This window comes from Euleptes europaea, chromosome 17 (genome assembly GCF_029931775.1).
Source record: "Euleptes europaea isolate rEulEur1 chromosome 17, rEulEur1.hap1, whole genome shotgun sequence".
NCBI lineage: Eukaryota > Metazoa > Chordata > Lepidosauria > Squamata > Sphaerodactylidae > Euleptes > Euleptes europaea.
In genome coordinates, this window is record NC_079328.1 from 7,707,338 (window position 1) to 7,724,122 (window position 16,785).

The 16,785-nt window shown below is 49.8% G+C and overlaps 1 protein-coding gene across 2 annotated transcripts in view; it reads left to right on the forward strand.

Annotated features, from left to right (window-relative positions):
- Positions 1-16,785, forward strand: part of ADCY2 (adenylate cyclase 2) — a 172,211-nt gene that overhangs the window by 122,194 nt on the left and 33,232 nt on the right. For both annotated transcript variants that reach the window (XM_056862975.1, XM_056862974.1), the window contains 2 exons: positions 752-849; positions 7,459-7,543. In XM_056862975.1, coding sequence (XP_056718953.1) covers positions 752-849; positions 7,459-7,543 — 183 coding nt within the window. The remainder of the gene's footprint in view (positions 1-751; positions 850-7,458; positions 7,544-16,785) is intronic.

Consider the following 16,785-nt stretch of genomic DNA (forward strand, 5'->3'; position numbering starts at 1 on the left):
ACAGTAGTGCTCTTGTGCATCTCCCCGCTTTTCAACAGCACATGTGCAGGAGAGTTCCTGGGTGGATTTTACCCTGCAGTTACAGTGCTGTGCTCTCAGCTGCATGATTTGTGAAGGCTGTATTTTGCCAAAGCTCTTTCTACATTGTGTCAAACCACACAAAGTTATTGGTGTGGGTTGGTTTTGATTGCTGAATAAGCTCTGAAGCAGTTGTTTGTGGTTGGCTCACGTTCATCATGGAAAATGCAAGAAGAGCTATGGGAACAGACAGCTGGTTCGTCAAGATCAGCATCCTGCCTCCAGCTAGATGCTTCTAGGCAGAGCCAGATGACTGGCCAAGCCAGGTCCAAGCTAAGTCACAATGTCACAGAGGTGTGGCTTGAACCTGGCCATCAGCAGCAGCACTGGCCCGGGGGTGGGGATGGTTGCACAATGCTAGGGAGGACGCAATACCTAGAACCAGCCCTTCCTTCTGGAAGCAGAGCACTCTTCCCCCGAATCTCTGGTATTCAGAAGCCTCTGCGATTCCAGTTCTGTTTAGCTATCACAGCTAACACCAGTTGTTGCTAGATGTGTCCACAGTCCCTTTCTTTAAAGGTCTCATGGCCAGTGACCTTCACCCCATCGTTAAGAATTTGTCTGCTTGACCCGCTGGTTGTGCCATTAATTTGCAGAGTTTGTTCTGCAAACTGATTTTAACTGCTGATAGAATTTTTTCCCCTTCTGTAATCTCTTTCTAATTTTCTTTTAGTATAGAGCCACCACGCTGCCGGCATTCAAGTACTATGTGACTTGTGCTTGTCTCATATTCTTCTGCATTTTTCTTGTGCAGGTTCTAGTGCTACCAAAGTAAGTGGCCAGTATCAATGTCTCCTAATTTATATCACTGTGAATATAAAGACCTGATAGCTGCTTTTAACGCTAACTGCAAAATGGGATTCCCATTAAATTTTCTGTCTTGCCAAATTCTCTGTCTCTCTCTCTGTCTCTCTGTCGCTCTCTCGCTCTCGCTCTCCTGTGTTGGTCTGCCTGTTTCCTCTTCCTATTGTCTACTCTCTCCATTTGTCTCCTGACAAGAACAAAGAGCAGCAAAGAATGGAAATGAACATGGTGCTGATGATTAGTTGTGGGTCATGGCTGTGGTTAGGCGCAGGGTGTCGGGGACTATGCGGGATACTGCTGGCTAGTCAGCAGCTGCTTGATGCTGACACACCGTGCCTCCCAGTAAGGATGTAGGGGTCCCTTCCACCTCGGCTGCTACTCAGTGGCCACAAGACTCCTTCCTGCCACCAGTCAGCGGCTGCATTGGACGACTGAAAAGCAAACAGGTTCTCCAGCTTGCCAGTCTGCCAGCCCTCATCATAATCCAGGACTTATATCGCAACAGTGAATAAGGAGTTGAGTTTTTATATATGTAGTAAACTTTTAAGTTAATGTTATAGCATTTGCAATATATGCATGGAATTATCAGGTGGGAAGAGTCTTCTCAATGGTTGAGTGCTCTCACGTCCCTTTCCCAGGCTCCTTTTAATTGGGCTAAACTGCTTCAGCTCTTTCCACCCTTTTCATAGCACAAATAATCTCTCCTGGCTGTTCTCTTGCTTCTCATTGGACTTGTTCTCATTTGGATTCATCCTTCATAAAAAGAATTGCTCAAAATTGAGCCGGTGATCCCAGTTTATTGACGCTTTGTAAAGTACTTCATATTTCTTGAAGCTTTTTGGTTTGCTCTTGTGGGTTCAGTCACTGTTGCCACTTACAGGTGGGAAATTGAGACTGTATGAGAGAGAGATTTCCCCAGGGCCTCACCAGGGGGCAGGGGTGATTTGTAGTTGGGTTTAACGTGTGTCAAATACATCTCTCAATTGTGGACATATTTGCATTTTGGAGCCCGAGAATGGCCATTTAAGAATCCAGCTTTAACATGTTTTTCAAATAGAAGCCATTTCAAAATGCGGTGTGAGGTATCTGGCCACATGGGTTGCTTTACCATGAAAAGGGGGTGATCATAGAAATATGATTATTTGGGGGGCTGTTGCCATCTGCTCTCTTGAAGCTGCTGTGAGTGGTGCCCTCTGGGCAATGTGATGCCAAGCAGCTTACTTTAATGATACTGCTCACACAGCCAATTTGGCTCTGAACAGTGTCACACTAAGATTAAAACTAAAAGAAAGGAAAAATATATTTATTTATCCACATATTTATATGAATAAGCAATAGAGAATTTAGAATTTTTAATCTTAATCGACGGAGGGGGCGGGCAGGGGGGAACTTGGCAACTGCCAATGTAATATTAAAATCCACCCCTGTTAAAAGAAACCTCAGATTATCCAAGTCACACGTAGGGTTCTGGATAAAAGGTTTTATCTGTCTATCTCTTGCCTCACTGAGCAGGTCACAGCTGAATAGAGAATGTTGACGGGTGTCTATCTGACCAGCACCAGATTGACACACTCGCTCAGAATGCGGCACCTTATTTAAATGACCCAATAGCTCCCCTGATGGGATGGCATTCAATCTGTCCAACATAAATAATCGTCTGTAGCATGGGGCTCTCAGGAAATCAAAGTACATGTTGAAAGAGATTGTGGCAATGTTAAACCTAGGTATAAAGGTGAACATACTCTACATGCTCTTATCATAGTGCTTCTAAAATCCAGTTTTTACAAGCAACTCAGGATTAAAGAAAGAGCTGCTGATGGCTCAGATGCCAAGCGGCATGCCTTCCTCGCTTAATGGTACAGAGTTTTCGATATCAGAGCTACCCAAACAAAACCATGTCAAAAAGATGGCGTCAACAGGACTTTTACAAGTCGAATTTCTTTCCCTTTATAAATAGAAACTTTCAAGGAAGATATGGGGGTGGGGGGAGAAGGGCATTAGAACAGGACATTCTGCTTCCTTGAATTTCCAAAAAACAACCCTTCCATGAATGAGTGTCTGGAAGCAATTGACGCACGCACACACAAAGGTTTTTCAAAGGCACTCATTCTTCTGAGGGCCTTTCTCCTCCCCTGTTGCACCTGGTAAAAGAAAGAGAGAGCTGCCATGAATGTTTGTATTCAGAAGATGTGCTAACAATGGAACTCTTATCCACTCCAAGCCTCGGTGCTGATTGGAATCTGTGGAAAGCTCCTTGAATGTATTCCTTCTCCCCCCACCCCCATGAGAGGAAAAGAGCAGATGCAAATTATCAAAATGAAGCAAAAGCTGTTGAAGCTGCTCATGAGTCCCCTGCAGGAATCTGTCAATGAATGTCTCATCAGTACATGTACGGAATCCTTTAGGGCAGGGCCGGGCAACAGGTAGACTGTGGCCCACTGGCCAGTTTGCAGGGAACCACCAAACCCTCCGCTGTTTGCCGAGAACCTTGCTGAGAATTCTGCTCTGCTGGTTTTTGTGGGCCCCTGAATAAGCTGCTGGCCTCCCCCAGTCCCATTTTCCTCCTGCCCATGGGTACAAAGGACCCTGCCCTTGAAAATGTACAACAAGCTGTCCCTTGCTACCACTTCATACCCACTACCAGGACTGTCACATCTGAAGTCAGGGGAAGAGGCTTCCAAGGCAATGGCTGCTTCTTTCACTTAGCGCTCCTCTATATGGGTTGGATCCAAACTAAATTTTCCAATGGCGGAATGGAACTTTCCTGCCTCCCTGCCTTCCACTGCAACTCATTTTTCTGCATGAAATGATGTTCCAGGGAGACAGAGGACCCTGAAAAATGACATGGGGGGGAGGGGTGCCAGCAGCAGAAAGGGGGAGATGGGTGGAAGTGGCTAATATAATCTGGGGTCAACCTTCTGAATCTACACCTATATATTGCACCAAATTGGGCCTTTTATGCGTGGCTGTTTCCCTCACGGCCAACCCTCCGACAACTTCAGGCCTTTGTTTTGATTATGCATGCTGTTTCTGACTGTCAGAGGTCCCTCGCTCTCCATCTGCATTTCTCTGCATTTTCAGGGACCTGTTTTATCTCAAATTTCAAAAAGTGGGCAAAACGCGGGAAATGCAAGGGGAGAACGAGGCAACCTCTGACGGTCAGAAAAGGCATGCATAATCAAAACAACAACCCAAAGTTGCTGGAGGGGTGACAATGAAGGAAACAGCCATGCATAAAAGACCAAAGTTTTCAGCTTACTGAATATAGCGTGTTATAGCCTGTGTGAGTACTTTAGTGGGACAGATGATGGTGGAGGAAGGGGTGGGTTCTTAAATAATCTCTGATGCCTGGCTGCACCCACTGCTGATGCTGCCCATAATTGAGTGAGGTGGGTCTTGGTCTGCTCCACAGAGTGCTTTTTCATGCTTTATGCACTTTTGCTTAATTCAGGGTTGCGTAACCTAGATTAGTTACACTTTACCTGCTAAGAGGCCTAGTGTATGTACTCTTGCATTATAAATAACATCACCGGGCTATGGGGATTGTAGTAAGACCAAAAAAAGAGAAGTTAACACTCCCCTGCTATCCTGGGACAATATTACATTACGTTGGGAAGCTGTTTGGTTAAAAGGAACATGAAAAGCTTGGTCTTATGGTTTATTGACATTTATCAAAGTTGAAGTAAAAATATTGTGTACCTCTCCTGGACCAGGCTCTGGCCCCAAAGGGCAATACACTCGGACCCAGTCCTCCTTACGAGGTTGGCTGGTCTACGATGCTCTGCAGCAGTCATGGGCTACAAAATGCAACGCCCATTTGGCTACCTTAGTTTGTATGTTGCCTAGAGTTTCCAGGTTGGCTGGCTAGAAGTGGGATCACAAGCTTGCGCAGCTGCGCATGACACAATTACGTCACTTCTGGATTTACCCCCCCCCCCGGAAGCGCCGCATCGCAACAGGTTGATTTAGCACTCAACCCCCCCCCCAAACATGTTGAGTGCTAAAGCATCCCATCACAATGCAGCACTTCTTGGGGTAAACCTGGAAGTGATGTAATCACGTTGTGCACAGCCAAGCATGCAGGATCATTGCTGCAACCCCACCCCAAAAAACTTCTGCCAGAGGAGAGGGGGGACCTGGCAACCCTAATTTTGCCTCCCTGATAGAAAGGCAGGTATTACACATTACAAGTAGGAAAAATAAACAAGGAGTCTTCTTGTGCCTTATATACTAACACTTTTTAATTCCAACATGAAGGTTCATGGACTGGAGCCCACTTCTTTGGGCGCTACATATAGACTTTAAACTATAAACTTTAAAAACCTGTCCGTCACTTCACATTTTTCCAAACACTGCAAGGGGAGAGGAGGGCTTCATGCTTCCCTCCTGTGCCATTTTCACCAGCAGAAACAGCCATGGAGGGTGGGGAGGTGATTGCCCTTCCTCAATCTCCCTGAGTCCATGCAAGGGACTTGCCAGATTTCAATGGAAACGTTAAGGACCATGCTGGGAAATTAAGGATAACCCATTGAAGTCAATGGGGAATAAAAAGCGTGTGGATCATGCTTTTAGACTGTTAAACTGCTTTGGGCAGACCTGTTTATCTTTTGTAAAGCAGCTAGTACACTTGTAGGCATGCTTTAAATAAAGAAATGTGATTTTCAGTAAAGCTGTTACATAAACATAATAGCTGATTATAGTGTTAGATTGAGCCCAAGACCTAAAGGTGCAATGAAAATTAGCAGTTAAATTCTGCTGATGGCAGTGGGAGAGTTAGGGCCAAAACAGATGATACGTGTGACCCAAGTCAGGTTGGGATCTCCAACCTAACTCGTAGTCACATGTGACATTGGGGAACTGAAGTTTCCGAGCACTCCGGGGCCCAATTATGCTTGGGAGCATCATGCCGGCCAGGCTGAAATGGCTGCAGGGAGCCTGTTTGCCTTGCTGTGGGGCTCCTTGTGCTGTAGTCGCATGCTGCCAGCTTCCTGACCCAGTTGTTATCGCACGTATCATCTACCTTGGTCTTTAGGAGCATGCTTAAGTTTCTCCCATTGAAATAAATAGGATTTAAATTTGCTGGATTTTGCCTATGGTCACTGTTGGATTATGTTGATGATTAAATCTTACCTACTTCACCTAAAGTTAGACATGGAAACAGGAATCTTTGCTTATTTGTAAAAAGAAAAAATGTTCGCCATCTGTTCAAGAGACTATTAGTGCTTCATCTCCTGTGAAGTATAAATAATATATGCATCCTTCTGAAGGATCCCTGTTTCACTCACCCTCTGGCTTGATTAAGGGCCAGACCAGACATAGCATCAGCAGCCATATTTGTTGAATCACTTGCAAAATATGCGTCAAGGCTCTGAATTTTGAAAACAAAAGCAGCGTGCAGGTGAGCAGTCCTGAAACTTTGCCCTGGGCTCACCTGCCTGGACTCAGGCTTGGACAGACAAGATGGAGATCATACACCAGGCCCTGGCCCTGGCCTGGTGGAACTCCCTTTCTGATGAGACCAGGGCCCTGCGGGACCTTAAAGCTTTCCGCAGGGCCTGCAAAACGGAGCTATTCAACCAGGCCAACAGTTGAAGACAGCCTTGGTTTTCCATCGGAATTGGTCTCCCTATCTCCCCCCCCCCTTGTTGTTCTGTATTAATTAAAATTGTTATGTGGGGGTGCTGGCTGCCCATAGGCCTTGCAGTGGCCCCTATATTCCAAAATGAGCCCTATTTTGCTAATTTTATATTTTTTTCAAATTTTACTATTGAAGCTGCTATAGGACTAGAAGCTATTGATTTTATTGTTTTGGTGTTGATTTTATGACGATGGTAGTGAATTTATTGTATCTATTGTATGGATTATCACGTTGTGAGCCGCCCTGAGCCCAGCCTGGTCAGGGAGGGCGGAGTATAAGACCAAATAAATAAACAATAAATAAAATACATCTCATTCTGTCTACAAAGTGCATGTTGCAGGCTTGCAGAGCCTCAATTTGCTTTGGGCCTGTATGGGGAAGAAAGAGGGGGATTAACACTTCACTTTCCACTTTTCAGTTTTGCTATTTAAAAGCAGGATCCTTCCTCTGCTGTTAATGTACTAAAGGAAAATGTGTGTGGCCTACATATCTTTTCTTTTGAGATGCTAATGGTAGAGTGGGGGAGCTGGTTTTAGATAGTGAAACATAGCAGGAGTTAATGAATTAAACCCCCCTCTTCCTTTCCTGCACAGCCCCAAGACAAATTGAGGCAGTACAAGTATGCAGTCTGCATTTATGGAGGAGCCAGAATGTGTGATCTTCACCTTTGTTCTCTCCATCACACACTTCCAATGCCAAAGGGGGGCTAGGTGTGGAGGAAAAATATCTGGGGCAACTGACTACAGAAAGGGAAGGCGAGGAGCGGTTTCGCTCTTCTCAAGGGTGTGCCCATGTTGATGTTAAAATTAGGTCCCTCTGCCATCACATCTTCTTGGTGGCCCCCAATGCCTAATTCTCACCATCAAAAAAAAGAAGCCTTTGTGCCCTTTATCAGTATGCTAGCTTCTCTAACAGGCCTTTTTCTCCTTGTCTTGTAGAAAGTCTATTCTTGGAATCTCCTTCGGGGCTGCCTTTCTTGTGCTTTCCTTCATTCTTTTTATCTGTTTTGCTGGACAGCTTTTGGTAGGTATGAAGCTTGCCTCGGCTTCCTTAGCAACATTATTGCTCGTGCATAAATCATGAGGCCACAAGAATACCTCTGCGATATTTGAAGGCCGCCTGTTTGTATTTTTTTAAATGTCAGTATAATAATGCTGCTGTGAGTTGCCTGGGAAGAAAATAGATCTCTGAGGACTTCCTTCCCTTGAATTAATTTATATTTACTCCCTCCCCCAGTTATTTGAAATGCAGAAAACAGTAATATTGGCACTTCTTATCCACTGAGTCTTAACCAAATCAGATTCTTTTAACAGAGCTAGTTCACAGTGGATGAAATTTTTGCTTTTGCCCTGACAACTACTCACATTGATGATGATTCTCAACCGTTGTATAACTAGACTTTAATAAGAGTTGTTTGAGTTGATGTCTGTCCTACCTTTCCCTCTGGATAGATTCTCAATCTGAAATAAAATAATAAATTACAGTTAAATCAAGACAGAATCCATTTCCTTCACAAGACAGCTTTGCTTTGAAGTAGGGTAACACTTATTCTTCCATTCTTATTCTTTGATCCCAGACTTCTCCCCTGATTTTGGATGGGGACAGTCCTCTGGTGATGCGCTCCAGGGTCCTTCCCTGAACTGCAGGACTTTTCACTGTCCAAGAGCAGAGCCTGTAATGGTCATTTTATGTTCATTGTCCTGCAACGAAGGTTAACAGTCTGAGATCATTATGGCCACTGTCCAGAATGCAGCATTGCACACCAGGTCCCCATGCGATTCTGCAAATTGCTTTTGAAATTGAATCCCACTTGGTGTCAAAAACCGTTTGTCATGTGGGACGGAGGTCTGCTGTTTGATAAAAATAACACATCCATCCCCTGATTTGCAGAACGAGTTCCACAGTTCGGGGGATCCTGTCAGAAGGAGTTTTCATTGGGGGCACAACCACCTCTGTGGCAGGAAGTAGATATCGGAATCCTTTAGTTAAGGAGAAAATTCTGTGAAATTTCAGTTTTCCAAAAATATTTTCTCACATAATACAAAATTGCGGTGGGGGGGGGGGCTATTTTAAGACGGCCTAGCCCAGGGGTTTACAAATCCCAGGCAACAGCAGCTCAGTCTAATGCCTTGAAATGTCATTGCAGCATCTAGCATTCTCAGCAATTATTATGAGGTTTTTTATTATGACAACATCCAGGGTTACCCACATATTTATTTATATACTACAATGCTTATGTCATATTACAGCTTAGATAAAATTAACAACAAAATGTGAAGAGCTTGGCAGTAGATTTTGGGGGACAATAGTGAGAAAATATTGTCATAAAAATATAAAACCCTGCAGATGGGAAAATGTGTCTGGCACTTACATTTTCGGGCTGCTCCTAGAGCCAAAGATAATTTGCCAAGGCCTGGTCTAGCCTCTTCATTAGGTGTCCCAGCAAACTACTTTTTACTAACAATATGTCTACACCTGCTGATTTCCCTATGGTATATTCCTGAATGTACTAGAGACAGTCTGAACCTCAACCAGGAAGGTATTGCTGATTGGAGTTCCACCTCTAAGATGATTAGGAGTTCACTTACAAGCTTTGTTACAACAAAATAACTATTAACTTTCCTGTAGTGGCTGTCATTGCTTGTGGTATTGAACACAAATGAAGCTGCCTTATACTGAATCAGACCCTTGGTCCATCAAGGTCAGTATTGTCTGTTCAGACTGGCAGCGGCTCTCCAGGGTCTCAGGCAGAGAGCTGGCATGGCGTAGTGGTTAGGAGCAGTGGACTCTAATCTGGAGAACCGAGTTTGATTCCCCACTCCTCCACGTGAAGCCAGCTGGGTGACCTTGGGCTAGTTACAGTTCTCTCTGAACTCTCTCAGCCCCACCTACCTCACAAGATGTCTGTTGTGGGGAGAGGAAGGGAAGGTAATTGTAAGCTGGTTTGAGACTCCTTAAAGGTAGAGAAAATCAGGGTATAAAAACCAACTCTTCTTTGTTCACATCACCTACTGCCTGGTCCTTTTTAACTGGAGATGCTGGAGAATTGAACCTGGGACCTCCTGCATGCCAAGCAGTTGTTCTACCAGTGAGCTACAGACCCTCCCCTTAGCCTTGTATCCTAGCATATTTAGAAGTACTTTAGCATCCAATTGTGTGCATCAGCAAGCTGGAAATAACAAGCTGGGGCACCTGCTTGCTGATAAATAGTTTAGATGTGTGCCTTGTCGTCTCTTATCCTTTATTGCTCTGCAGAAGGCTTTTTGTACCACAGATAAGGAGCGTATAAAGGCCAGTGGAGAACAGAATTGACAAGGGTGTAATCAAAACATATGAAACCGTAACAGAGATGCTGTGGCACAGAAATATGCCAGACAATGTTGGGTTAAAAAAATTCTGAAAGAAAAGAGGTGCTTAGAATGGGAATAGATGATTTGACTGTCTTCTTTCTCTAAAAAGGTTGCCACATTACTGAAGATGCTGTGCCCTCCTATTTGAGTTCCAGAGCAGAGTTCCGTCATGTGCTGCTCTATTAAAGGGGGAAACGAGACCTTAAAAGACTTGTGGCTTGGTGTTTTTGATACTTATTCTTGAATTTGCCATTATTTTTGGAACTGGCACCGCACAGCTTGGTCAGAGCTGCAATTTCTTTTCTTACCCATGGGTAGATTGTGTTTTCTACTAAACAGAGCTCTCTTGCTGGCAGGGCAGTTTCCTAAAATAACTTGATTTGATGTACAGTGCAAAAGAGGAAGTGCATGACCTGATATGCCCCCGAATGGTATTTGGGAGATAGAAGCCAACTAAATCCCATCTGGAAATGTACACATGGTTTTCAGGTCAGAGCCTCTACCCCGCATAAACATTCAGGAACGAAGGAGTCTGAAAAGATGTACCATTTCCCTGCCTTTTGTAATTCTATTCACTGTCTTGCTGAATGGTGTTGTTCTGTAATTATATTGTTTTATTCATTCAGAGGCCATGCTAATGAGATATTTCAAAATGAAACCTCTTTACTGAGAAGTACCTTTTGCTGATGTCAGTCAATCATTCTTTATATGTGTTGGTTAGGCAGAGGATGGAATCCAGATGTTTAGGGTGCTATTGAGAAAACATCCATGTAGCCTTAAGACAGATCATAGAGAGACTGGTTCATGTGCTTTTAAATGTTGAATGAAACACTCATGATTTTGGCATGGATTACTCCAAAGGGATGCGAGTAGGGCTTGCTGTTTGTCCACAGCATTTGAACATTGATATTCCAATCTTACTAGGTAGCTGAAGCCGTAATTCACTATATCGATTCACTGTATCCATAATGGCAAGTTCCCAAATTGTACGCCTTGAAAACCTTTCACCTTATAGAGTTTATTAACAGCCCATTCCTGAGCTTGGGTGGCGAAAGTGCTTAGGAAACCCGAGGGGCCTCGCACCCACGTAAAAGGCACTTATGCCGGTGCAAACGACCTGGGCGCCGGCGTAAGGCCAGTTATTCTGGCGGCGGTAGTCGGCGTGGCCAGCGCAAGGGCCGCGCCAGCGCCCGAGTGGTGCACAAGCGGCTGTGGGGGCGTTCCCGGGGGTGTTCCCGTGGCTAGGAGGCCTCCTTAAGGCCCTTTCAGCCTGGGAACGCCCCCTTTTGCCGCCGAAAAGTTATGCCAGGTATTGACCTGGCGCAGCCCATTGACCACCATGCAAACTCTCCGGACCCTCGTCTCTCCGCCGCGCCCAAGCACCGCCCATCTCAGCCTGGCGCCTCTGGAACCCGCCTAGAGGCCAGCCAATGGGGCCAGGCCAGGAAGTGGCAGCACCCCTCCGGAGGAGGGGCCTCGGAGGCAGGAGTTTCCCTCCTAAGCAGCACTTCGCAGCCGGCGCTCACTTGACAGGTAAGCCTCTCATGGGCTGGCATGCTGCCAGTCTGTGCTAGATTCCTTGAAGTTTCATTAGGAACATCGCACTAAATGGGCCTACCCACCAGTGTGCTTTATTTGACGATGCGAAATTGCTGATATTCTAGATACCGTGGTCTTCTGATTGGTAAATTTTAAGTAGAATTTGTTATGACTATGCCAATAAAGGTATTGAATTTGATTCTGAGACTACCAACCATCCTGTGGGAGCGGCACCCCTGGGCAGCTGCAATGCCGCCCAGGGGTCACCGCCCCGTCTCCCCTCAGTCTCCTCTTTCTCGTTGCAGGTCTCTCCGACGGCCACCCAGCCACCTTCACCCTCCCGCACACACGCTGTCACAAGGACAGAAGCAGGTCGGCGAGGGAGCAGTGCCATCGCCTCCCAGCACCATGGCGGCTCTCCAACCCCATGGCCCCCACCAACACCCAGTGTGACACCTGGAACTCCAGCCGCGCCCTACTCTCCCACTCCATTCCTGCCCTCTCACCTGCCACTCTCCAACTCGTGTGAAAATAAAGTTGTTTTTTCAAACTGGCGCCGCCTGCATTGTGCTTGGGGAAGGGCACGGGGGGGGGGAGTCTGGCTGCCCTGGTCCAGGCGGCCCAGCCAAAGGATCCAGCATCACCTCGCGGATGGGCTCCTAACTCTCGGAACTCAGTCCACAGCAACTGGGGGAGGCAAGGGAGCAAATGCCATGAGCTGGGTGGGAGGCCTGTCCAGAGGGCGGAGGGTGGAAGGGAGGCCCATCAGGACAGCAGTGAGCCTCAACAGGGTGGGCTGCTACTGCTGAGACATTGCGGCGCCATGAGCCTTTGCGGGCCCTTCATTTGCATGGCCAAAGATTGCGGCCTCTGGCCGGCCATACTGGCCCGTCGAGGCATCTGGTGCATGCTGAGTACACACCAGGCTCTCATGGAAGACCTCGCGCACACCTGAGCGCCCCTGTCGGCCCCTCACTTGGGGCCACCCTATGTTCAGCGGCATGCCAGCCACCCTGAAACCAGCCACCCTGAAACCTCCACCTAATAGAAGGCAGCCGGTTGCGGTTCTTTTGCGACCATCCACATCATATCCGTGGCCGGCCTCCTCGGCCACTGCACAGCCGCGGAAACATGCCCACTAGTTTCCAAGTGATGGCGTAGAGCTAGCCCTGGAACCCGAATATTTGCTGTCAACTGATGTGGCACGCCCAAGTTCAGGAACCAGGATGGCCACGCCAACATTACTCCCGAGCCGGCCCCCACCCAAGGTTCCACCACCACTCGCACCCCCACCACCAATGCTCCAATCAGCCCTTCTCATGGGGAGAGTACCCCCTGCATGGTTAACGAGAAGCTGCTGCCCTCTGTCAAGGGGGGTGTTGCCACGCTGCTGCACCCTCCACAACCTTTCTCCTGTCTCCATCAGGGCTGCTTCCACGAAGGCTCTCCACCCACGACTCGGCCGTACCCTCCTATGCATGCTTAGGGAAGGCTCTCTCGGCCCAATGCATGACTCTTCTGTGTGTGGTTGCCCTGTCATTCATGCCCCCTCCCTCATGCTCCACACCTGGCCTTTGGAGACTGAGAGTGCTGAGTGTCATGGGGCTGGCTGCATGGTGGGAGATGGAGGGTGAGGCAGAGGGGGGGGCGGAGCCATGCCTGAGGGCAGGGTGGTCACCCCCCCCACAGGCACCCGGCCGCCTTGGAGCAGAGACGGGAGGCAGCGGTCGACATCTCTCCGTCATCATCTGCTCTGCCCGCAGCCTTCCCCATGCTTCCAGTGACATGGACTGGCCGCTATTTCCCCCATCTGCTACCCAGGCCAAGCAACCCGTGATGAGACGCAGGGCTGGCTCCCTCCCAATAAGGCACAGTCTGCCAGTGGCTCTCTGGCCGGCTCTCAGTCCTCGGCGTCCAGAGCAGGCCACTGCCCCTGAAGACATGGAGGCTGGAAGCTCCCCCACCTTCCTCGCCCCCTCCCTATATGGGCTCTGATTCCCCAAGGGGACATGGCCTCCCCAGACAGGGGCTACCCTGACAACCAGTGTTTCCGGAGCCGTGTCTTGGTGGCGATGGAGCTGGTGCGGGTTGGAGGGATGGGGCCGTCCCGCCACTCTGTCCACTCGCACCCGGGCCCTGAATCTGGCCCTAGCCGCCCATTGCCCTCTATTGTCGCCGTGCCAAAGCTGGACAGCGGTAGGGAACTTTTCTCCTGGGAGAGTGCGCTTCAGTGGCTGGCCAGCTCCCACGGTGGCCGCATTACTTGAGGAGAGGTGGAGAGGGCATGGCCTAGCTTCGCTTTGCTGGCAGCTCCTGGTCATCCCTGCCACAATTTGCATGGAGGCGCTGCCGTCGTTTGTGGGGGCGTCAGCCAGGCACCCCCTCCCAGTGCAAGCGGCGCCCTTGGGGGGTCTCGGGGCCTGCACCACCACCCCTCGCCCCCCACTCCCGTATTTCCCAGCGGTGGAGCCACCATGACATGTTGGGCTGGCATTTTTGCACAGGCGGTGGCCTCGCTAATCATTCAGCCTCCTAGGGTCTGGCTATCTTTCGAGCTTGGACATCCCACGCCAAAGCAGCTTGGGCTGCACAGGGCCTCACAGAGCCACGGGAACAGCCATCTGTACAGATGCGTCATTCTCATGTCTCGCCCCATTGGTGGGAGACTTTTACATGCTGACCCACATACACAAAGGGACAGATGGAACTGTCCGTCGGCGCCTGCCCCACCCAGCAGAGGTGCACTCGCTCTTGCGTGGCACCTCAAAGCTCCGACGGCGGCAGACCCACCTCCCTCTTCAGGGGGTCCACCTCTCCCTTGGTGCAAAGACAGAGCTCGCAGCCAACTTCTCCTGGTCCGTTCTCACTTTCCCCCTCTCCATCCCTCACCTCACATGCCCCGGGCACCCCCTGGCATCCACCCCCACCCCCGGCCTTCTGACGGCCCTGCCTGCCATCATCTGAGAGGACAGCATCAAGGGGCTGTGGCCATCGGCACTTTACCACCCCACCCAGCACCATGGCCGGGTGAGCTCGGTCCTCCTCAGCCTTCACCCTCCCCCTCCTGTGTGTTCTCAACCTCCCCAGGGCCAAGTGGCTCTCACAAAAGATGACCTGGCCGAAGGCGGCGCCTCCGGACTCATGACTTGGTGGCGGAGGAGGGGGGCTGGGTAGGGGCACCCTGACCACACATGGCACTCCCAGACCATGGAGAGAAATGTTGCTGCCCATGTAAGGATCCCTTCTTGACCCTTCTTCACGGCAGCCAGCACTTGGTGGCTATACTCTAGGGAGGCTTAGATTCAGCGGCTGGCCAGCTCCCACGATGGCCACATAGGCAGAAGGGAGGCAGAGAGGGCATGGGTCGGCATCGCTGAACTGGCAGCTCCCAGACATCTCCGCGAACATTTGCATGGAGTTCCTGCTATCCTTTTCTGCTTCCTCATGGCCAGCCGTCCCCTCCCGGTGCTACCGCCACCAGCGCAGAGAGGCCCCCTCTCTGCCCCCCTGTGGTGAGGACACCCATCTCCCCCTGAACTCGGTCCACTATGACATGTTGGAGTAGAGCTTCCACTCATCCCAACCTCATGGGCTCTGACTGCCTTCTGAGCCAGGTTGTCCCATGCATTCACTGCTGGGATCCCTGGGGCCATCTGTAAAGATGAGCCGTTCCTGTGACTCGCCCCGGAGGCTGGAAGGATTCAGCTAGTCTGGCCGAGTTGCATCTGCTTTTACGGTAAGCTTTGACAGGCGGACGCAGGCTGTCTCCCCCCCCCCACTCCCCTTTCCCCTCCCCCCCTCTTCAGGGGGACCTTTTCTATGGTGTAAAGACAGAGCACGCAGCCCCCCATCGGGAAAGGGTGGGCCCGTTCCTAACACCCACCCCCAGCCCCCATCCTCCTGCTGCCACACATGGGGCCGATCCCCCGGATCTCGCAACCGAGAGTTGCCTTCCCAGCCCTTCTTTCGGTGGGGGGAGGGGTCTCGCTGGCAGCCTCCGGGCCGCCCTGATGCTTGTGTCAAGGAAAAGAGTGGTGCTTGGGTGCGACTTGGAGGGTTGTGGGGACCCACGAAGGTAGCGCTGTCAACTACTCGCCAGTAGTCTCTGAGCCATCTGATGCGTGCTTTAGCCATTCTCCTGGCCCCTCCGGGAGGTCTCCCGTCCTCCTGCTCCCGCCCTGCTCTCCCTGCCTCCCTCGCGGCCCCCGTCCTTCCCCCTGCACTCCTCTCCTGGAGGGGCCCGTCCCATCTCGCGGCCTGACCCTCCCATCCCCATTCCGTGGCCTGCCTCCCCCCAGCGAAATCCCTCCCCTAGAAGGTTGCCCTGCTGACTCGGCTGGGCCTGGCTTTCCTGCACTGCCCTCGCCTCTCCTTTCGTTTCTTTTTAAACTTTTGTCTTTTTCTTGGTGCTGCGCGCCACCATGAAGCCCCTTAGGAGGCCTCCCGGCTGTGCCGAAGCTGCGCCTTGGCCGGCTGCTGCGGCCCGCCTGCAGCCTCAGGAATGGGCTGTAATCCCGCTTCTTTCTGTTTCACTTGGCAGAGGCAATTTGCTCCCTTTCTTTGTCCATAGCTACCATATTTACTATAGTTACAATATTTACTATAAAGGAAGGGGACCTTAATGTAAGGCTACTACTCCCTCCTAAAAATGTTATGTAACTCTCTCATTTTTTTGCACTGAACTTAACTGTAACTTGTATGTGAATGAAAAATGAATTCCTCTCTTTTTGATGGTGTACATCAGGGCTGCCAAGGGCCATTTGGATATTTATAACATCATTCGTGGGCCATACAAAATTATCAACTTAAAAATTAGCCTGCTGTATTTGGTCAAACATTTTGCCAAGAGGTACGACTGGAGACAGCACTGAGTGTCTGCCATGTAGAGCGACTCACTTTTGAGCTCTGCCGTCCCCAGCTGGATCCAAGAGATTCAGGCAGGGCAGCAAACACAAGACGGAGTGAGCGACAAGCCATTCGGGGCTTGTAGGCAAAAGAGCCCGGTCCAGTAATGCCCCGATCTGACACTTTCCCTCCCTACATGACTTTTGCAGGACTTAGAGGGGAAAGAACCAGAAGGGAGAGGGGGTACTGACCAAGCCCCAAGCAGGCAGCTGCCGAGATGACCTCCCCGGCACGGGCAAGCAGGCAGGCATTTAACTGGTGGCGCACTTGCCCACCTTGTGGCTCAGGATGGTCTGTTGCGCCAGCCGGGCGTAGCCGTCCAGCTGCACGCCGGAGTTGCTCCTGCTCCGCATAGTCGGGGCCAGATTCTACAGCTGGCTTCTGCTACCTCTGCCTGCACGGATGAAATGAGGACACACTGGCTAAGAACTCGCCCCCGCACATTCTGGCCCTGCCCCCTTTAACCCCTCC